We start from the raw sequence: 23,416 nt of genomic DNA, 5'->3' as shown, positions 1-23,416 counted from the left end.
ACCTTTAAGGTGCATACCGCCCCCTGCCGTACAAGACTGTGTTAACATCATGTCGTTTTACACATTACTGCTACTCTTAAAACCTTAATAAACTGGAAAAAAAGAGTTCGGAAATTTGTTTGGTGGATTATTTCTCTGTTGTTACAATGCTAATGGTCATTGTATTTTACATGGTTGGAAAGCCTGTTTATTTACCTTCACAATGATGTCCAACTTGTAAGGATCATGCATTTGTGGCAGAGCATCTTGGCAAATTTTTCTTGGGCGCTACCCACATAATCAGCTGTGCTGCTCATCCCACAAATGCATGATGCAATGACACCTGACTTTCATCACGTTTTTTTTTTTACAGAAATTATATTTTTTTAAAAATACATAAATATAAAGAATAAATAAATAATCTCTATTTCAGTTATTAGACAATAATAAATATATTCAGTATTTACTTTTTTCTATAAATTTTATGAAGCTATATGATGCTTATACTGACTGAATAATTTAAACTGGAATTGTTTCGATTTTATGACTCCACTATTCCTAAAATATATATTGCAGATGTTTTATCTTATAAACTCGGAAAAAAAAGTTTGGGAATTTGTGTTTGGTGGATTATTTCTCTGTTGTTACAATGCTAATCGGCATGTATTTTACATGGTGGGAAAGCCTTTTTATTTACCTTCACAATGAGGTCCAACTTGTAAGGATCATGCATTTGTGGGAGGAGCAGCACAGCTGATTATGTGGGTAGCGCCCAAGTGAAATTTGCCCAAATTCTCTGCCAATGGTAAACAGTGTATTCTCCTGTTGGTATTGACTCTTGTTTTGAGTTGTTTGGTGGATTGGATGATTGAACTCTCTATCAGTAACAAGGAACAAACAAGACATATTGGCAATTTTACACTTTATTCATTTAATACACCGTCAGGAGCCTCAGTAGCGGTGGAAGATCCATACGCAGCCATAACAGCCTGGCACCTCCTCCTCATGCTGGTCACCAACCTGTTCACACGTTGCTGTGGGATGGCGTTCCATTCCTCAACCAGGATTCATTGCAGGTCAGCCATCATTGTGAAGGTAAATAAACAGGCTTTCCAATGATGTAAAATACAATGCCAATTAGCATTGTAACAACAGAGAAATAATCCACCAAACTAAAATTTCCAAACTTTTTTTCCCGAGTTTATATCTTTTCTTCCCTTTCCCCCAAAATCCATCCTGACATATTTGGAAACTTTGAGATCTTGAGTTTAATCTTGAATCAATTTCTGTGGGTTTGTATTTGTGATTGGCTGCACAACATGAGTTAGTATAGATGGATCCACTGGTGGAACTGTGAGAGTTTAAGAGGTGAAGTCACTACGTCTTTATTGAAGTAGCAGCACGTTGTCATTCATATTAATGAGAGCTCTGTTTCACTTTTTGTATTTTACAGTTTTTAACCTGCATCCTGTTGGCAGAAGAATTTTATTTGTATAAGTCTGTAAAAGAAAACAGAAAAGAAAAAATACTTAAGTTTTATACTAAATAGATTTATTAACATAATTTAAACATAAAGCTGAGATCTCTCCATTCCTACACCACGTTCACCATGTTCTTGTTTGGTTGGCTTCGGCTATGTTACTAGATTAGGTTTTACACCCTTCATTCACCACACAACCACTCATTCATCTGCTGACAAACTGATAACACTGATTCACACACATCATCACCTCACTGTGTTTTTTTGGTTATTGTATGTTTAGTAATAAACTTGTACACCTTTCACTTTAAATCCGTGTCTCTGCCGTCTCTTGTCATGACTCATGAGCTGGATCCTGTCATGAATTTCTCTGTTCCAGTGGACAGCAGTTGCATAAACTATAACTACTGGAAGACTAAAGAAGTCAGAAAAGTAAGAGACAGTTTCCCTGTTTTATAAGTGTTTAAGCCTCGTTATTGTCGACAGTAGCAGTAGTTTGTGTGTTTAGAGCTACCTTAATGACCTAAAAAAGATCATTTATCAAGGATTCAAGCAATATGAATAAAATCATCTTGGTGTTTGCAGAGTTCAGTTCAGACAGAGAGCAGAGTCTCCAGCACCCAGCTGTCTGTCTATGAAGAGTGACCGGTCCAAAGGTAGACCTCCAGACCTCAGTAATGAACCTGGACCCTCAGACACAAAGTAAGAGACTGTTTTTACTATAAGCTGACCTGGTGGACGATGATGCATTGAGACTAAAAGATTTACATTCCTGATGCAGAACTATTAGTGCAGATACTGTTTCAACCTAAGATGGACCACACACAAACACACAAACTACTGATGGTATTTCTGTAGCAAAACACCTGAAAATCTCCAATTCACAATTTATCATCAATTTAAATCATGTTTTCATTCAGATCCACTGCAACAGGAAATAAAGTGGTACATATTTGGAATGTTTACGTTAACAACTGTGAAATGGTCTAAAGATCTGCAACTATTCAAAATCTGGAAGAATGTGCTTCAAATGTTCATTTTCTCATATTTGTCCTCAAAATATTTTGTTGGTTTGACTTCACCTAAAACCAGCTGTTAGGACCTACTGGGTGTCATCTTGAATCAGTGCACATCATAATTGTGTAACATGTGGTGAACAAGCATCTGTAGAAAATATTTGCTCACCTTGATTATATGTGTTGATGGTTTGAGTTTGTTCTTTCACTACATATGTAAAATATGGTGAAGGAAAAATCTGCTCAAAGGTCCACTTACTCATGATTCAGAGCTTTCTGTTGAAAGCTTTGGATCATTATTATGTGGACCTTTGAGCTTAGATTCTCTGCACCACATCTTGTTTCTGAAGGTGAAAAACAAACATCACTACTCAAGGTCTCTCTACCTCAAGCAAGCATGACAACATTTAATGCAATGCTGGAGACATTTGATCAAACTTTGCCATTTGGTTTTCATCCAGGCTCTCTAATTACATGGCTCATATTTCATAGAAACACATGCAGGAACCTTACCTTTGTTGCCTGTAATGTCAGTGATACTGGTTACTGTAGGTCATTTTGAATTAAAGTGTCAGCGAAAAGTCCTGAATTTTAATAGCGGTGTAATAGCTGGGAAATATGCTATTAACCCTTTGTGTTTTTCCCTCCTAGTTTTCAGAAGTCATTAATGGAGCACTGGATGAACTCTTCCCGTCTGACAGTGGGGTTCAGATTATTGCAGAACCAGGCCGATACTTCGTGGAATCAGCCTTCACACTGGCAGCGAACGTCTTTGCCAGAAGAGTAATCTCAGATGATGTGGAAGAACATAGCGGTAACGTATATATGTCTTTTGAAGCCACATGAATGTTGAGTATCCAGTATTAACAGATAATTGTGAAAAAGAAAATTCACAATTAGTGCTAAATACTACAACAGGCTTGCCACTGTCTTCCACATTTTATATTTTTCCTTCCCTTGTTCTTTCCAAATGCAGTACCTTGGTTGTGAAACATGGTGTCTTTCTCAATGTGTGTTTGTATTTAAATGTATCTTGATTTTAAATACGAGAGGTATAGGTGACAGCTATCAGATGTGTCTGATGGCACGACATGTCAATGCACCACTACATCAAGATTCATCTTCAGTAGGCAGCCATGCTCAGCCTCTGAGTGAACACAATCCTGAGTTGCAGGGTTGGAGTTACTCACTTTGTGTAGAACCCCAGATACCTGGTTGCATGTGGTTAAAGAGCAGAGGGACGATGGATAAAAAACATTATATTTATTACAATTTTCATTTTATTTCCAACATTTTTGCAAAAATATTGCACAGTTGCCATTTAAGTAACTTTCATTATTTTGCATGTGTTTTTTCCAGACGGTGAGGAAAACAACCCTGGCAGAACGATGATGTACTACATTAATGATGGAGCATATGGCTCCCTGAGTTGCTTTATCAATTATGATGCCCGCACCAAGGTTGAACCATACCTCTACAGGGTAAATATCAAACCTATCACCAGATAAAAACGTCAATATGGGACGATTCAGCAAAACACCAGATTAAGTTTTTTTATGTCCAATGCCAACAATTTAACATTCACGCTTTCCACATTACCTGAGCATGGCAACTACTGAATGGTAAAATTCTAATATTGTGGTTATATAAATAATCTATGGTTGAGGTATGGTTAGGTTTAGACAACTAATAGGCTACTATACTTACATTTGGGTACTCGCCGATACCGAGTACCGATATGAGTACTGCTTTGTGCCAAAAGACCCTCGTTAGCAGCCAGCTGGAGGGTGTGAGCGACACACGGCAGGCTCGGGAGTCCCGCATCACTCATGGCCTTTATCATGTTTTTGGCATTGTCCCGGAGCACAACGTGAACAGAACTTTTTGGAATGCCCCACGTCTGTAGCATATCATCAAGCGCACCTAATATGGCTTGGCCAATGTGCGAACCCCGACACTGCTTTGCTTGTAGAATGACTCTCTGCAGAGTAAAATCCTCATCAATCCACAGTTAAATTGATGAGAGAGATTGGGCTGACACTGCTGGTCCAAATATCAGTGGTGAAACTGAAGGCCGACATGTCCTGCAACAGGCAGTTGATGTGATGTGGTGACGGCTGGGAATCTCATGCTTCGTCTCCAGTACACTTACAAAACGGCGAAATCCCGTATTATCAAGAAGTGACAGCAGCTGGTCATCAAGAGCAATGTATGCTGGGTAAGAGCTTCTGTTATTTTTACCGCCCATGGGTTGTCTCCGGACATTTTCTCTCGCTTTTCCAGCGTTTGCTGCAAAGTTGGTTGTTGCTGTTTCCCGCTGCTAGCATTAGCAAACTCCTTGAACACTGCGTCGTGTTGGTTTTTAAGATGTTTTATCAAATTGCTTGTGTTAAATGCGCTGCTTCTCACTCCTGACAATTTAGCGGAGCATAGTTTGCAGACTGCTCTGCTTTTTTCTTCATCGCTTACCGTGAAATAACTCCAAACTGCTGACATGGCTGCTCCCCCACCTAACATTACTTGCTCAATTGACGAGAGGTTAACGTCACGCTGCCATAAAGTGGTATCGGTGTTGTTGTATCAGAGCTGTTTTGCGAAATACGAGTACATGAGCACAGTATCGGACCCGATACCCGATACTGGTATCGGTGCATCCCCAGCAACTAACACACTTTGTTATAGTTAAGCAAAGATCGTGGTTATGGTTAATAGAAAGCTAGTTAGACTGCGTCCTCTACAAGCCTACTGGAGGACACTACTTCCTGCATTAGCACTTAACGGTGGCTTGGTCATAAATCTTGAGGTTTGGAATTGTTCCATATGGATGTAATTGCTTGGGATACTGGGCTCTAAATGAATGACCCAACCTGATATCATCTTCATGCACAGTAACTGAGAATTGTTTGTTTAAAATAAGATGTGGAACAGCTTGTTGGAGGCTGTCACTCACCATCTGGCCTGAGAAATGAGTGATGTCAGACATGAGATTTAAAGGAATAGATTGTAGGAGAATATGATAACCAGTGTGATGTGGATGTGTTGGATTATGTTTTAATGTTTGTGCTCTACACAGGCTGTTGAGAGCAGCGAGCAGAGATACCGGTCTACTATCTGGGGACCAACCTGCGACAGCATTGACAAAGTCACCGACGACTACTGGATTCCTGAGTGTCATGTGGGGGACTGGCTTCTCGTTGACAACATGGGCGCCTATTCTGTTAGTATGTCCACCGACTTCAATGGCTTTGAAAGAGCACACATTTACCTTGTTGTGACAGCTGAGACATGGCACGCCTTAAACCTTTCTCACACCTACAATATTATCCAGTAATGACCTGGTAATACTTCTGTAGAACAACAGCTCTATACAAACATGAACAAACTGGCATTAAACATCTGTCATAGATTGGTCAGTTTCATAAGAGTATTGTGAATATTCTGTCATGTAAATTTATTTCACTGCATCTGCAATCCACCATAGGATACTTTTCTTCCAATTTAAAATTACATTTGTGTTATAGTCATACAGTTGATAGCATAGGCGTAGATTTGGGTAATCAAGGTCAGGTTGCTCCTGAATTGTCGCTAGCAATATTCTAACGTTATCTAATGATCTTGTCATTTTACCTCCTCATCCTCATCTGTACAAGTTTGCCAGGTTTGTGGGGTATTTTTTCTGTATAAAGTGAACTACTTTAATGAGAATAAAAGAGCGAAATATGGGGGACTAATATTAATTGAATCAGTCAGTTGATATTACTGTTTATTCAAATTTAAGGCATGTTTGCTGATTTGTGTTTGCTTTGCTCAAATATGTTATTTTAACATCAACCAACCTTTTTATTGTTGCTTACCTAATAAGAATGTTCTGTAATCAAAGCAGCATCAGTAACGTGTTGTGTTGATGTTTATTCTGAATCTCAGATGATGTTTGAAAATAGTTTACGGTAGAAAGTTGCTTTAAACAGAGTAGCACTATTATTATTATTTTCTTGTAACATTTATTTTGAAAACGTATCATACATATCAATTTTGAATATTAAATGTACTCATACATCATCTGAATGTGTAATGTAAACATTATTTTGATCACTTTGAATTGGAAAAAAAGTACAAAAAGATCTCTGTGTGTAAAAATAATAAAAATATTTGTGTTCCTTCATCATGATTGATGTATTTGATGCATGTGTGTGTTTGCATGTGTGTGCATGCATGCTACCTGACTTGTACCAGGGGGCCTCACAAGACACAAGCTTAAAAAAAATTTAATATTGGGGTTTTCACTGCCATTATATGGTTGGACAAGCCGACGCACAGAATGGCACAGGGAGGGGGGTTGAGAACAACGGTGCTAACGTATGTCCTTCAAAATCAGGGCATAATATCACAGATGAGAGTGAGTCATCTATGTAGTGTGACAACTGAAAGACAAAGTTAGTTATTAGTTATTATTTAAAGCTTCAGTAGGCAATATATTTTTGGCATCATTTGGTAAAAAATCCATAATAACCTTTCAGCATATTGTAATTCAAGTTATTCTGTGGGATAACTAGACTTCAGCTCCTCCTCATGGAGGCAAAGCCCGGCCACCAAGCGCTCACCGTCTGGCCTGGGCCTGGCTCCAGACAGGGGCCCCGGGCTTCCTCCGGGCCAGGTAACTCCTCTTCTGCCTTGATCAGTCATAGGGTTTTTATGAACCATTCTTAGTCTGGCCATGGGAGACCCTACCAGGAGCACCAGGCTCCAGACAACACAGCCCTCAGGGTCATAGGGACACACAAACCTCTCCACCACATTACGGTGATGGTTCCCGGAGAGGACAGTTTAAAAAAGTGAATTATATAAACATACTGTAAACAACAGTGAGTATATTTCACACAATTAATAGAATTGCACATTAAGGAGTCTGATGGCAAATTAGCAACTGAAACTTTAGTTTTTGGACCAGGGCCTCTATTTCCTCTCTGTGTGAGGACAGTGCGCCTGACCAGCAGCACCAGCCCATGAAGCGACAAAGGATGCTTCCAGCAAAAGAACAACAGAGGCTAGCTACAGAAGTAAACTGTGACGTGCCAGTGTTTTCCCCTAAAAAACAACTATAAGGACACACAGTATGGCATACTGCCACAGCTGATTTCGGTCGAATGATGCTGCAGGCGGTCTGCAATTTATATATTTGCATTCACTTTTTTGTTCTCCCGGTAGATTCCAGGTTTAAGACAGAGCAGTCACAGGAAGCATGAGGATTTTTTTGTCATCCAAATGCATAGGAAAGAAATTCAGTGTATAAGGCATCCTCACATGTAACAGCAAATATGTGGTTTATTTATCGCAATGCCCCTGTAAACCTTGTTTTAGGTAACAAATATAGAATTAGAGATCAGGAGAAGTAAACATAATGTAAAATACAATTAGGAATAATGGTGTTAAAACCTTAATAGTCACATACTGGACTTGGAAATACGCATGTGTTCAGAATCACTTTCATCAGCTTTATTGCAAATTTAAACTAAATCTACAGATATGTGATACCATCCTGATGCATGCCAAGGAGCGGCTCTGCTTCACCTCAGAGAACTTTCACAGAGACTGTCAGTCTTCTCAAGATCCTCATCACCATACCCATGACAACAGCTGAATCTGAGAGGTACTTCTCCATTTTGAAGAGGATCAAGACCTTCCTGAGAAACAGCTGCCACTGCTCATCTGCGTCTTTCACTGAAACCCACTGTAAAAAGAGTTCCTCCAGTGCTCCGCTAATGCCTTCTGAAAGCTAGGAGGGAAAACACATTGGGTTAATAGCATATTTCACAGGTATTACACCTCTATTAATATTCAGGACATTTCGCTGACACTTTAATACAAAGTGACCTACAGTAACCAGTATCACTGACATTTCAGGCAACAAAGGTAAGGTTCCTGCATTTGTTTCTATGAAGTACGAGCCATCTGATTAGAGAGCCTGAATGAAAATCAAATAGCAGTTTGATCAAATGTCTCCGACATTGAATTAAAATGTGTCATGCTTGCTTGAGGTAGAGAAACCTTGATAACAGAGTTATCACACAACCACTTGTAGCCAGTAGCAAGCTATCGCCCTCCAAGCCACCGTAGTTCTAAGCAGACGTAGCACGACCACTTCCTCAGTCCTAAAAATTACTGACAGACAATAAATAAATGGGTAATATGCACACACATTACAACGCCATTTCTGCCTCGCCTCCCTGGTACTGCATCGTGAATCTCCTGGTATAGGTCCCCATATTTGAGGTAAGGTATGTTTTATGCTGGTGGCTTCAGGTCAAGCTTAGTGATCTCCTGTTTGACTCCATGCTGAGCCTTTCTGTGTGTGCTGAGGTGGTGCGCAACCCACTAGAAGAAGGTCCATGGCAATTTGTATATTGTTGGCTCGAATGTTGTTTGTTGTGGCATAATAATATTAATTTTATTCCTTTGTAGATTGATTGCCATTGCTGTTTTGTTTTCCCCTTATTTTGTTAAGGATAATTCGTTTTTGTGATATTGTTTGCTTGGTATAATTTAAAAAATGTTATCCTCCCAAGAGACTACTTGTACCTGTATTTTTGTGATTCTGTTGACCAATTGTGACCTGCAGTGATTGGCACTTCCGCGTTGGCTTCATTTCTCAGCACAGGAGGTTCCAATCAGGTTGCAACCAGAAATTTTTTTTTACAACCCAAAAGTCGTATTAATGCTCTCTATAATAGCCCTATAGGTAAAAACTGACCTAAAAATCATTAATAGTAATGAGTTATATAAAGTCATTATTTATCAAACCTTTATAAAGAGTGCCTTATTAGAGAGTGGAACCACATTGCCAATCAATTTAAAACTCGGAAAAAAAAGTTTGGAAATTTGTGTTTGGTGGATTATTTCTCTGTTGTTACAATGCTAATTGGCATTGTATTTTACATCGTTGGAAAGCCTGTTTATTTACCTTCACAATGATGTCCAACTTGTAAGGATCATGCATTTGTGGGATGAGCAGCACAGTTGATTATGTGGGGAGCGCCCGAGAAAAATTTGCCAAAATGCTCTGCCAATGCTAAACAGTGTATTCTCCTGCTATGCTGATTGTGGCACCGATGGAGTAACAGCTTTTGGTGGGGGCAGTGTCATGGTTTGGGGCAGAGTGACCAACACAATCACGCTGACCTGCAACGAATCCTGGTTGAGGAATGGAACGCCATCCCACAGCAACGTGTGACCAGGTTGGTGACCAGCATGAGGAGGAGGTGCCAGGCTGTTGTGGCTGTGTATGGATCTTCCACCGCTACTGAGGCTCCTGACGGTGTATTAAATGAATAAAGTGTAAAATAGCCAATATGTCTTGTTTGTTCCTTGTTACTGATAGAGAGTTCAATCACCCAATCCCCCAAACATCTCAAAACAAGAGTCAATACCAACAGGAGAATACACTGTTTACCATCGGCAGAGAATTTTGGCAAATTTTATTTAATATAATATAATAATATAATAATAATATAATATAATATACATAATCAACTGTGCTGCTCATCCCACAAATGCATGATCCTTATAAGTTGGACATCATTGTGAAGGTAAATAAACAGGCTTTCCAACGATGTAAAATACAATGCCAATTAGCATTGTAACAACAGAGAAATAATCCACCAAACACAAATTTCTATCATCCCCCAGAAGGTGATAGGAAAACGCTCCCCGCTGGGTCTCGATACCTCCCTCTGCAATTGGATCCTGGACTTTCTGACAGAGCGATCACAGACTTTATGGATCGGCAGCAGAACATCAGGTACCATCACGCTGAGCACGGGCTCCCCCCAGGGCTGCGTGCTAAGTCCACTGAATGTAGGATGTAGCACCTTTAAGTTGTATACAAGTATTGCCCTCCATGATATATTAAATACTATTTAGCTTATAACTCTGGAATTCAAACCTGCATACAGGCTCAGATACCGATAGCCACGCGAAAGCACCATTAAATTAGATAGTGTACATTGCATACAAAGTGTAATGCCTTTTATCAGGTCCAACACCTTTCTGAGGATTTTCCTTCTCTTGTTCACTAAGCCCAGGGGTCTCTAAGCAACCTGCGGCTCCGGAGCCACACTCTTTAGCTTCTCTCCAGAGGCTCCCTGTGGATTTTTAAAAATGGAAATGAATAACTGTGTTTTGTTTACATTTTCATTTTTATTTATCATTGTTGTAGGTCTATGGTACGATGGTATGACGGAGTATAAGGGTCATATTGAGGAAAAAAATTAATCTGAGATTTCGAGAATAAAGTCAGAATATTCCGAGAATAAAGTCATAGGTTTACGAGAAAAAAGTCGTAATATTATGAAAATGAAGTCATAATATTCTAAAGTAGTAATTTTTTTTTTTTTAAAGTTATGACTTTATTCTCGTAATATTACGACAACTGGGTTGTCTATTGATTTTGTCAGGGAGTAGCTAAGCGGTGAACCAAGGAATGCTGGAGGCAAGATATCCTGGTATGATTTTAGCTCCGGAGATGGCCATTCTGGGCTGCTGAGCGGTAGATAAAAGTGGTTCCAAAAGGCAAAATTAAAATGAGAGTAATTGGGAGAGAAAAAAAGAAATCAATAAATATAAAAAGGTAATAATAATAGTAATGAATAAATAACAAAAAAAGTTTAATAAAAGTAGCAGTAAACATACATTTAATAGCAAAATAACAAAATAGAAATAGGTCAACCATTGCTAAACATTGTACTAATGCAACAAAGTGATTAAACACTAAGTATAATTCAGTAAGAATTCTCTATAAAAGCAGCATGTGTACGAAAATTACTAGGGATGCACCGATACCACTTTTTTTCAGACCAAGTACAAGTACTTACATTTGGGTACTCGCCGATACCGAGTACCGATACGAGTACTTCTCTGTGCCAAAAGACCCTCGTTAACAGCCAGCTGGAGGGTGTGAGCGACACACGGCAGGCTGGGGAGTCCCGCATACCAGGCGTTGTGCCGCGACCGGCTCTAGGTCGGCTTGGAAAGGCTCGGGGCGAAGGTGACTCGTGGCTGCAGCTTTACAACGCTCCCCGCCCGGACGTCACCGCACCGTGGACAAAGGGCTCGCTGCGACCTCTCTCCCCACCGGGGACGGCCCCCTGCTCCCGGTGCGACTGTCGACCGGGGCGGACTGTTTTCAGTGCGCCCCGACCGCGTCATGCCGCCAGATCAGGGGTCGGCCCACGTAAAAGGTGTCAGGGGTCTGCGGCGTTGTCGACAACCCACCCGACCCGTCTTGAAACACGGAGAAAGGAGTCTAATGCACGCGCGAGTCAGAGGGTGCAAGCAAAACCATGTGGCGCAATGAAAGTGAGGGCCGGCGCGCACCGGCTGAGGCGGGATCCCGGCCGAGCGGGTCGGGCGCACCACCGTAGAGTGGTATCGGTGCCGTTGTATCGGAGCCGTTTTGCGAGTACAAGTACAAGTACATGAGTACTGTATCGGAACCAATACCTGATACCCGATACACGATTCTTAGAAACACAAAGATGTTGAGATCCTCCTTGTAAAACCACAAAATTAGATTTGTCATGTTATTATTTGCAGATTTTAGGTGGTGGCAGAATGGAAATATTGCTATTTGCAAGCAAGTGGCAACTTCGAGTCTGTTCTCGCAAGTGTGACTTAACATTAGCTTTAACTATGTCAACTAAAATGTGAGGCATGACCCGACACGAGTCAGTTATATATGGAATGTTTACTGAGAGTACCAGTTAACTATGGAAGCTATCGCATGCGAAACAAATATTTGATGGCTGGCATTCTCTGTGAGAATTTGACTTGATACTTCATTGTTTACTTTTGTGCTGTATCAACAGCACTGTTTAAATCAGAATCTGGTTTATTGCAAAGTAGGTTCTCACATACAAGGAATTTGCTTTGGGGTATTGGTACATAGACAAGAAGCATAAACATAGGATAGAAGAAAAAAATACAATTTAAAGGTACCATATCGTGCTCATTTTCAGGTTCATACTTGTATTTTGTGTTTCTACTAGAACATGTTTACATGCTGTAATGTTTAAAAAAACACATTATTTTCCTTTTACTGTCTGCCTGAATATACCTGTATTTACCCTCTGTCTGAAACGCTCCGTTTTAGTACATTACAATAGAATTGCAACGTAATTGCGTTGCTAGGCAACAGTTTGGTTCCATGTTTACTTCCTGTCTGCTGATGTCATTCACATACACTCCAACAGGAAATAAACTGTGACACATTTAGAATGTTTGGGTTTAAAACCGTGTAATGGTCTAAATATTTTATATTTGTGACATCACAAATGGACAGAAATCCTAACGGCTTGTTTCAAACGCGCAATTTCTGAATACGGTCTGTGTGTATTTCTCCGTATATTGAGCGTTTTGATAGTTGAACAGTATTTACAAAGCACTTAAACCTTAAAACCTCACTTTTTACAATATGGGACCTTTAAAAATCAAGAAATATGTATAGAAGAGAAAGACCTAGGCCGAAATGTGCAAGAATATATTCTAGGGGATGTGCAGAGGTTCACAGTATTAAGAATAAAAAGAATATATAATGTACAGAGATAATTATCCAGAAAGATGTGCTTAATGTAACACGTACAGATGTGAAGGCATTATTGTAACTTGTACTGCCCACTGTTTTAAGATTTAACATTAGGTTCATAAAAGAAGAATACTATCTGTAGGCTGAACGCAGGGATTCTAAATCAAATGTGGCAGCAAATATGGATGGATATAAAAGATTATCTTGACAAAAATGATAACGGGGAAGTGTCCAACAAATATATGGGATGCATGCTAGGGGGGGAATTAAAAGGGTATTGCTCTAATTAAAAAAGAAAAAAAAGAAAAAAAGAAAAATTGGAACGGTGACAAACAGAATTAAAACAATTAGAGAACACACATAAAAAGACACTGAATCAAGGAATAAAAAGGGGAACCGCACACCTGGAGCTGATCTCATCATCAGGGGGAGAATTAAGGACAGTCAGCAGAGTTGTGAGTGAGGAGCTCTGTCTCTTTCCCCTATAGACCTCCAGGATGAACCTTTGTTATATGTTGACATCTAAGAAGGAATGTCACCTGGATCGTTCGAGGACAGAACAACCCTAACTATATGTTCTAATAACAGGAAGTTGTGACATAACAAATTAACCTCTGAAGCCCTAGGGTGCTGGAAGGTGTGGTTCTCCGAAACTGCAAATTATCATGTACGTGAATTGTTGTGTTATGCTCTGCTAACATACAGTATGTTCTAATAACAGGAAGTTGTGACACAACAAATTAAACCAAAGCAACATGAAAATAACCATAAGCTGTTGACCCTCTATTTTTTGGTCACTACATATGGCACATGCCAGAGGTTACAAGGCTAAAACAAATAGTAACGATGAGACTGGACAAAACGCCGTTAGTTTTAACAGAAGACACGGCACCATTATATGACGACCCATTTTAAAATATTTGGACCAAAGCCAAATTGAGAAAACACAAAGAACATATATGGCCATTTTATCCTGTCAAAGGCTTTCTCTGCATCGAATGACACAGCTACAGCTAGGCCGCAGACAGGATCTTGATTCATAAATAATTATGGTGCAATCTACTCATACTATCGGATGTTAAACGCACCTCAATAAAACAAGTCTGGTCTAGATGCCATGTTTGGCAATTGAGATCAAGGTAAGGTATAGTTTATTTTCCCACAGTGGGTGGAGAAAAACTACCAGTGAGCTAATAAAACCAGCATGTCATTCTGTCTTTTTTCACTTTGGACGTGTGTGAGTACTTGCTATCAAACTTACTTCCAGTTCTGTTTAATACAGATGCTGATATAATACTTAAACTCATTTGAAAATATTTGAGAATATCAGGGCTGCAAAATATGGAGGGCTGTGGTAAGACTAAAAACTTTTCTGGGTGATGTTTAATGTGATGTAATGTGTGAGGCATGTGAATGTTATGGATACATTTTTGGCAACTATTTGAATGGCATAATTTCAGTGGTGAAATGTAAGTACAGTAATATTTACTGAAATACTGTCGAAGCTGCTTGAGCATTTCAATTTTATGCATCTTTACACTTCTACATCTCAGAGGCACATTCTGTACTTTTTATTCCATAAATATTTACTTTTAAATTGTTTTCATAATTTACCCTTCCTCTACAGTGAAAACCATGTATCTCCAAATTTGGTGATTTTGAAGTTCATTGTTTCTGACAAACTGAAGAATGAAGTGTTCCTTTATGGGTTGAGAAAATCCTCCCACTTCTTCAGTTGATTAACTATTTAAAAACCTCCTTTGGGTCAGCTGGAACAGGCATTGTCACAAAGCTGAAAACAGGCTGTTTTCTGAGCTCAAGAAAAGTTGACTTTGTAGTCATGGTCATGGTTCTCACAGGACATATGATGATCTTATAGAATAGGATGCATTGCTGTAGATTAAACTGCTTGAAGGTCCAATATCATGCTCATTTTCAGGTTCACACTTGTATTTTGTGTTTCTACTAGAACATGTTTACATGCTGTAATGTTAAAAAAAACTTTATTTTCCTCATACTGTCCGCCTGAATATAGCCGTATTCACCCTCTGTCTGAAACACTCCATTTTAGTGCATTTCAATGGAATTGCAATGGAATTGCAACAGAATTGCGTTGCTAGGCAACAGCTTTGGTCCATGTTTACTTCCTGTCAACTGATGTCAGTACACTGCAATAGGAAATAAACTGGTACACATTTAGAATGTTTATGTTTAAAACCATGTAATGGTCTAAATATTGTATATTTGTGACATCACAAATGGACAGCTACCTGACGGCTTGTTTCAAACGAACAATTTCTGAATAAGGGCTGTGTGTATTTCTCTGTGTATTTAGTGTTTTGATAGTTTAACAGTATTTGTATAGCACTTAAACCTGCTTTATAATATAAAAGACATGACAATCTCACTTTTTAACAATATGGGACCTTTAACAGTATATGAAGTAGTTCAAATTAGCACAACCTTAAACATCTTCAGCAGTAATATGCAATATACACATGAATGCAGCAGTAATACTAATCCAAAACCATCATATATAATAGTTAAACACTGATAGGGAACATTTTACTACACAATATGAGATTTACTTTTGATACTTTAAGTACATTTTGCTGATAATACATAATTTTATTCAAGTGAACTTTTGAATGTAGGACTTTTACCTGTAGTAAAGTACTTTCATAGTGTGGTATTAGTACTTTTACTCAAGTAAAGGATCTGAATACTTCTTCCACAACTGCATAATATAGACAAATATCCATAAACAAAGACAGAAAAAGCTGTTTTTTTATTGAACATTATTGCCTTATATTAATAATATTTGTTAATTAATTCTATGCTTTTGTCTTTTACTGCTTGTCATCCCTTGCAGCACCAGAAACTACAAATGAATCAGTCGTGCATGTTTTGTCCCCTGAGAACTGTGACATTGACATTTTAGACAATGGAAGGACCATCAGTGATTTCAGAGACGATAAAATCAAAGAGCTTGGTTCAGTGGTGAGTATCAGAGACATCGTGTCACTTAAGTTGTCCTAACTATGATCAGTGTAATTGTGTGAAAGTATTGTGAGATAGTTGAGGTTCTTGAGATGTGCATTTTCAAAATAAAATGTTAACTTTGCTTTATTCTTTCAGGACAAGGAAGAGCCATTCTATGTGGCAAACCTAGATAGTATATATGAAAGACACCTCAGGTGGCTTACTAACTTACCTCGAGTCAAGCCTTTCTATGCAGCGAAGTGCAACAACACAGCAGCAGTTTTGAGGATGATGAGTGCTTTGGACACAGGTTTCGACTGTGCCAGCAAGGTATTGATGAAGCATTTCAAAGATAATCAAGCTCTCTGTTTTCTTTGTTATGGTGAAAGGTTGTTTCTTTCTCAGTTTGCTCATTTGAAACATGTTTTGGTCTAACACAGGGTGAGATCCAGCAGGTCCTGTCCCTTGGAGTAACACCTGACAGAATCATCAACGCACATACAACCAAACCACTGTCGCACATCAAATATGCCCGTGCTCATGGAGTAGATATGATGACTTTTGATAGTGAGGATGAACTCCAAAAAATTTCTCTCTGTCATGCCAAAGCCAAGTAAGTACTACAACTACTAATATTTTTGCTTCTAGTGTAGATTATTGTTAATGTATTGATTAATACTTTTGAATCACTTTCCAGACTGGTACTCCGCATCGCAGTGGATGACTCCAAATCGCTCCGAAGTCTCAGTTCAAAGTTTGGAGCCAAACTGGTGTCAGTTGGAAAGCTGCTGGAACGTGCTGGAGAGCTGGGCTTAGATGTCATTGGGGTCAGCTTTCATGTAGGCAGCAAGTGCACTGGAAGTTTGGCGTTCAAGCAGGCCATTGCAGATGCCAGACGTGTCTTTGACATAGCGGTAAGTCATCAGCATAGCAATAGAACTTTACAAAACTACAACAACATTTACATAGAGGTAAAGCCATCGATCCAGTTTGCTGTGATGATTTGTAATTGTGATGTGAATCATCTCAACAAAGCAGTGGTGGCCAGACTAAATCTGGGTGAAGAGAGGAAAAGAGTATAACTTACCTTCCCTCATCACCAAGACAAGGGAAGGCACTGCTTCAGCGGAGCTGCTCATGGGGCATCAGATCAGACTGTGGTTGTACTAGACAACTTGTGCAAATGTGTGCATTAGTGTGGAGCAGGGCATTCCAAAAAAAAATTTAGCATTGCATTTCCTAAGATAGATAGAGATTTTAAAAAAAGGTAACCAAACCTGCTAACAGGTCACTATTAAATATATAATTGTAGATGTAGATAACGGAAATGTTTAATACTGCTCTTTTTTAAGGAATGATGTTTCTGTTAATAAACGCGGGAAAAAAAGTTTGGAAATCTGTGTTTAGTGGATATTTCTCTGTTGTTACAATGCTAATTGGCATTGTATTTTACAGCTTTGGAAAGCCTGTTTATTTACCTTCACAATGATGTCCAACTTGTAAGGATCACGCTTTTGTGGGATGAGCAGCACAGCTGATTATGTGGGTAGCGCCCAAGAAAAATTTGGTTTTTATAAAGGTTTGATAACTAATGACTTTATATAACTCATTACTTTTAATGCTTTTTAGGTCAGTTTTTACCTATAGGGCTATTATAGAGAGCATTAATACGACTTTTGCGTTGTAAAAAAATATTTCTGGTTGGAACTTGATGGGAACCACCTGTGCTGAGAAATGAAGCCAACGCGGAAGTGCCAAAAACTGCAGTTCTTCGAATGGACACTGGAGGCTGGCTCCAAAAACGAGTCAATCCCCATAGACCTACATGTTAATGCCCAACTTTACATCAGCGTCGTCACTGCCGACCGCCTTTTTTAATACATATAAAAGCTTCAAAATTCACGAGTGGGGTATTTATTGATTTATTTTATGTCTTAGAACAAAACGTCAAAACCTCTGAAGCTTGTGTTAACCACAGACCTTACTTCAGGCATCTAACTAAAAACCCATTAAAAAAAACCCAGGAGAGGGAACCGGAAGAACTAAAATGCTAACTCATTTCTAACTCATTGCTAACTCATTTCCGTGTTTAGGACTCATTCCTGCAGCCAACGTTAAATGTGTTTTGGAGTTGTTGCTAATTCCGGGGCTAACTCCCTTCACTTTAATCAGCAGGCGGCTGGCAAGCAAGATACAAGAGCTTGGCTTGGGTCTCCTCACGGGTCTTGAGGATTTTTAGCATTTATTCATCGGAGACTTAAATGGCTGCTTGTGTCCAAGACAATGCACGCACCGTTGTGGATCTTAACTCTCCCAGACGGGTGAGCTGGGGACTTAGTTGACTGTTTGTGAATCGGGTTATCGTTGCAGCTGGACGGCATTTCAACCGCAATGCAATAAGGCACTAATCTTGTCACATAATGCATAATAATGTGCTTCTGTTTCTTGCACAGAGAGCGCTTTTTTCTAAGCAATGGGCCTTCTGAACAATTGTTGTTTGTTTTCGGGACAACAGGCTGTCAGACGAATGGGTTTCAGTCCAATGGGACATTTTTCAGACTATTGGGGTTTCGAAATAATGGTCCGTTGGAACAATTGGCAGTCCCCCCGACGGTGAGTCCAAATGTATAAACCCTTTATAAATGCTGTCTTATTAGACTGTGGTACTGATGTGTTTTTCAGAATTCGTTGGGCATCCAGATGAGTCTCTTGGATATTGGTGGAGGGTTCTCTGGGATAGAGGACTTTCATGTGACATTTGAAGAGGTAAAATAAATAAAATATGCAGTGTTAGGTAGTGCTTGTTCATTGTTGTGTAGCACCTCAGCATTCTAACAAGTACGTCAGTTATTTACTTATTAAGTGTCCTGTTTCCCCTCAAGGACCATTCAAGGAAACCTATGTCCTTTTACTCTTTAGTGCGAGGCCAGGCCCTGTCAAAGGCCGAATTTAGCTTATAACTTTGGACCTCTATGGCCCTTTAACTTAGCATTAAAGTGAAACCAGCTAAACCCTACAGATTCAATTAACTATACAATTGGCAGTCAACAAAAAGGTAAAGACAAGGATTTCTCCCAACAGTACGATATTTATTTTAGCAAGAAGAAAAAACAGTTTAAACAATTAATGCACAATCTAAAATAGCCAATTAAGATGTTAAAAGAACAACACTTTATTTTAAATACACCACTGATAAAATACTATATTAAAAGAGTACCAAGGTCCTATCACCGCTGAACCTCCACCCTTAGAATGGCTGCTCACGCCACTGGGTCTGTGATCCTCATAAAAATACAAGGAAAATATGATCAGGTCACAATTGGTCAACAGAATCACAAAAACACAGGTACAAGTAGTCTCTTCGGAGGACAACAAATTGTAAATTACACCAAGCAAACAATATCACAAAAACTAATTATCCTAAACAAAATAAGAGAAAACAAAACAAAACAGCAATGGCAAACAATCTACAAAGGAATAAAACTAATATTATTATGCCACAACAAACAACATTCGAGCCAACAATATACAAATTGCCATGGACCTTATTCTAGTGGGTTGCGCACCACCTCAGCACACACAGAAAGGCTCGGCACTGAGTCAAACAGGAGATCGCTAAGCTTGACCTGAAGCCACCAGCATAAAACATACCTTACCTCAAATATGGGGACCTATACCAGGAGATTCACGATGCAGTACCAGGGAGGCGAGGCAGAAATGGCGTTGTAATGTGTGTGCATATTGCCCGTTTATTTATTGTCTGCCAGTAAATTTTTAAGAATGAGGAAGTGGTCGTGCTACGTCTGCTTAGAACTACGGTGTCTGGGAGGGCGATTGCTTGCTACTGGCTACAAGTGGTTGTGTGATAACTCTGTTATCAAGGTTTCTCTACCTCAAGCAGGCATGACACATTTTAATTCAATGTTGGAGACATTTGATCAAACTGCTATTTGATTTTCACCCAGGCTCTTTAATCACATGGCTCGTACTTCATAGAAACAAATGCAGAAACCTTACCTTTGTTGCCTGAAATGTCAGTGATACTGGTTACTGTAGGTCACTTTGTATTAAAGTGTGAACGCAATGTCCTGAATATTAATAGAGGTGTAATACCTGTGAAATACGCTATTATTGTGTTTTTCCCTCCTAGTTTTCAGAAGTCATTAATGGAGCCCTGGATGAACTCTTCCCGTCTGACAGTGGGGTTCAGATTATTGCAGAACCAGGCCGGTACTATGTGGAAGCAGCCTTCACACTGGCAGCGAACGTCTTTGCCAGAAGAGTAATCTCAGATGATGTGGAAGAACATAGCGGTGACGTATAGATGTCTTTTGAAGCCACATGAATGTTGAGTCTCCAGTATTAACACATAGCTATACAATGTGTGTTTGTATTTAAATGTATCTTGATTTTAAATACAAGAGGTATAGGTGACAGTTACCAGATGTGTCTGATGGCGCGACATGTCAATGCACCACTACATCAAGATTCATCTTCAGTAGGCAGCCATGCTCAGCCTCTGAGTGAACACAATCCTGAGTTGCAGGATTAGAGTTACTCACTTTGTGCAGAACCCCGGATACCTGGTTGCATGTGGTGGAAGGGCAGAGGGACGATGGATAAAAAACATTATATTTATTATAATTTTTCCTATTATTTTCAACATCTTTCCAAAAATATTGCATAGTTGCCATTTAAGTAACTTTCATTATTTTGCATGTGTTTTTTCCAGACGGTGAGGAAAACCACCCTGGCAGAACGATGATGTACTACATTAACGATGGGGCGTATGGCTCGCTGAGTTGCCTTATGAATTATGGTGCCCACCCCAAGGTTGAACCATACCTCTACAGGGTAAATATCAAACCTACCACATAAGAACATAAATATTGGGATGATTCAACGAAACACAAGATTACGTTTTTTTTATGTCCAATGCCAACAACATAAAGATTCTCGCTTTCCACAGTACCTGAGCATGGCAACTACTGAATGGTTAAAGTCAAAGGTCATGGTTATATGAATGATCTATGGTTGCGGTATGGTTAGGGTTAAGGCAAACATTAAACATTTTAGGTTGATTGCTGGAAGCTTACTGTCCACCTCAAGAGGACACTACTACCTGTATTAGCACCTAACGTTGGCATTGGTCATTAATCTTGAGGTTGTTCCATATGGACGTAATTGCTTGGGATACTGGGCTCTAAATTAATGACCCAACCTGATATCATCTTCATGCACAGTAACTGAGAATTGTTTGTTTAAAATGAGATGTGGAACAGCTTGTTGGAGGCTGTCACTCACCATCTGGCCTGAGAAATGAGTGATGTCAGACATGAGATTTAAAGGATAGATTGTGGGAGAATATGATGTGATGTGGATTTAATGTTTAAATGTTTGTGCTCTACACAGGCTGTTGAGAGCAGCGAGCAGAGATACCGGTCTACTATCTTTGGTCCAACCTGCGACAGCTTTGACAAAGTAACCGACAACTACTGGATTCCTGAGTGTCATGTGGGGGACTGGCTTCTCGTTGACAACATGGGCGCATATTCTGTTAGTATGTCCACCGACTTCAATGGCTTTGAAAGAGCACACATTTACCTTGTTGTGACAGCTGAGACATGGCACGCCTTAAACCTTTCTCACACCTACAATACTATCCAGTAATGACCTGGTAATACTTCTGTAGAACAACAGCTCTATACAAACATGAACAAACTGGCATTTAACATCTGTCATTGATTGGTCATGTAAATTCATTTCACTGCATGTGCAATCCACCATAGGATACTTTTCTCCCAATTTGAAATTACATTTGTGATAATCCTGTTATATAATCATCCACTGCAGAGTTTCCATAGGCTGGAAATTATTAAAGGGTTTTTCTGCAACTACGGTGCCTTTTGACTCTCCCAAATAAAAAACCTCTATGAATTTTAACCATCAGAGTATGTAATACATGTAACCAGGTACACAAAATTACATTTAGTCATTAAGATTTTAATTTGTAACATGTTTATTTTTTATGGTTTTCATCACTTGTTCTTACTAAATGTCCTTACCACAACATTACAATAATGTTAATTTTATACATTTTACTTTTTTTATCTAATTTCTCTAATATTTTTGAAGACATTTAAATTAATTTTCATCAAACTTTGTGTATCATTGTAAATATTGATATAAAACCTCTTTCTTTTTTTTAAATAGGGGATTTCATGATTAGCTCTACACCCTGCAAAAAAACAGTAACTATAGATAACCATAGTCTTCATACACAAAAAAAATTAATATGTTGTGTTTTATAACATATTGCAATTCTAATATTTAATGTCTTTAAATAACAATAACGACAATAAAGCTGTTGCGATAAAGACAGGTTGCGGAAATTACATTTTTGAAACAACTGAAACAATTCCATTTGAAATAATGTCATGTTATAATTGAATTAGCTCATTTTACGTATCTCAACATTGAAACCATACCTGTGGGACATGAAGAAAAGTGGTGTTTGGACCATCCATACATTTTATTAAATCACATTATTTAGTAATTGTTTTTATGTCGAGATGGGTAATACCGCTGTGTATATATTTATCAAGCATTGTACTGCAAATTTTAACAAAAATCCAAAATTTCATCGCCGGGACTTAAAAATACCCGTAGTTGCAGAAATACCAATATATATTTTTAAACCGTTTTTAAAAATACACTATCCTCAATGATGTTTTTGTGGGAGTCTAATGTAAGCATTTGGGAGATCCCATTTTGGTTACCTTCCGATGAGTCCAATCTGATATTTATATTTACCTAAATGTTTATTAAATATGTGTCTGACAATGACATACTGAAATAACAGCTGTAAGTACTAAAACTGATGCTAAAACTGAAACTGATTTGCCACAAGCTACTTGATCCACACACATATATATATATATATATATATATATATATATATATAATTCCATTATTAATTAAATAATTTTTAATATAATTAATTAATTAATAAATAATTCATTTAAAGGTCCCATATTGTAAAAAGTGAGATTTTCAGGTCTTTTATATTATAAAGCAGGTTTAAGTGCTATATAAATACTGTTAAACTATCAAAACGCTCAATACACGGAGAAATACACACAGCCCGTATTCATAAATTGTGCGTTTGAAACAAGCGGATTTTTGTCCATTTGTGATGTCACAAATATACAATATTTAGACCATTACATGGCTTTAAGCGTAAACATTCTAAAAGTGTCCCTGTTTATTTCCTGTTGCATTGTATGTAAATAACATCAACGGATAGGAAGTAAACATGGACCCAAACTGCTGCCTAGCAACACAATTCTGTTTAAATGCACTAAAACGGAGCGTTTCAGACAG

General features: G+C 38.7%; 1 protein-coding gene and 1 long non-coding RNA gene across 2 annotated transcripts; both read left to right on the top strand.

The window, feature by feature from the left end:
* Positions 1-3,073: 3,073 nt before the first annotated feature.
* On the top strand, positions 3,074-6,631 carry LOC141781607 (uncharacterized). The gene is made up of 3 exons (XR_012596900.1): positions 3,074-3,289; positions 3,835-3,956; positions 5,549-6,631. It is a non-coding gene; the product is annotated as an uncharacterized LOC141781607 (long non-coding RNA).
* Positions 6,632-14,348: 7,717 nt separating this feature from the next.
* Positions 14,349-22,961, top strand: LOC141781499 (ornithine decarboxylase-like). The gene is made up of 9 exons (XM_074657304.1): positions 14,349-14,405; positions 15,924-16,051; positions 16,190-16,363; positions 16,474-16,646; positions 16,731-16,947; positions 18,716-18,799; positions 20,184-20,346; positions 20,766-20,887; positions 21,446-22,961. The coding sequence occupies exons 1-9, from the start codon at positions 14,393-14,395 to the stop codon at positions 21,701-21,703; spliced, it is 1,332 nt and encodes a 443-aa protein (XP_074513405.1). The 5' UTR covers positions 14,349-14,392; the 3' UTR covers positions 21,704-22,961.
* The last annotated feature ends 455 nt before the right edge of the window (positions 22,962-23,416 follow it).

This window comes from Sebastes fasciatus, chromosome 13 (genome assembly GCF_043250625.1).
Source record: "Sebastes fasciatus isolate fSebFas1 chromosome 13, fSebFas1.pri, whole genome shotgun sequence".
Taxonomy (NCBI): domain Eukaryota; kingdom Metazoa; phylum Chordata; class Actinopteri; order Perciformes; family Sebastidae; genus Sebastes; species Sebastes fasciatus.
Note: the sequence above shows the minus strand (reverse complement) of the source record. Positions and strands in the feature narration are given on the sequence as shown.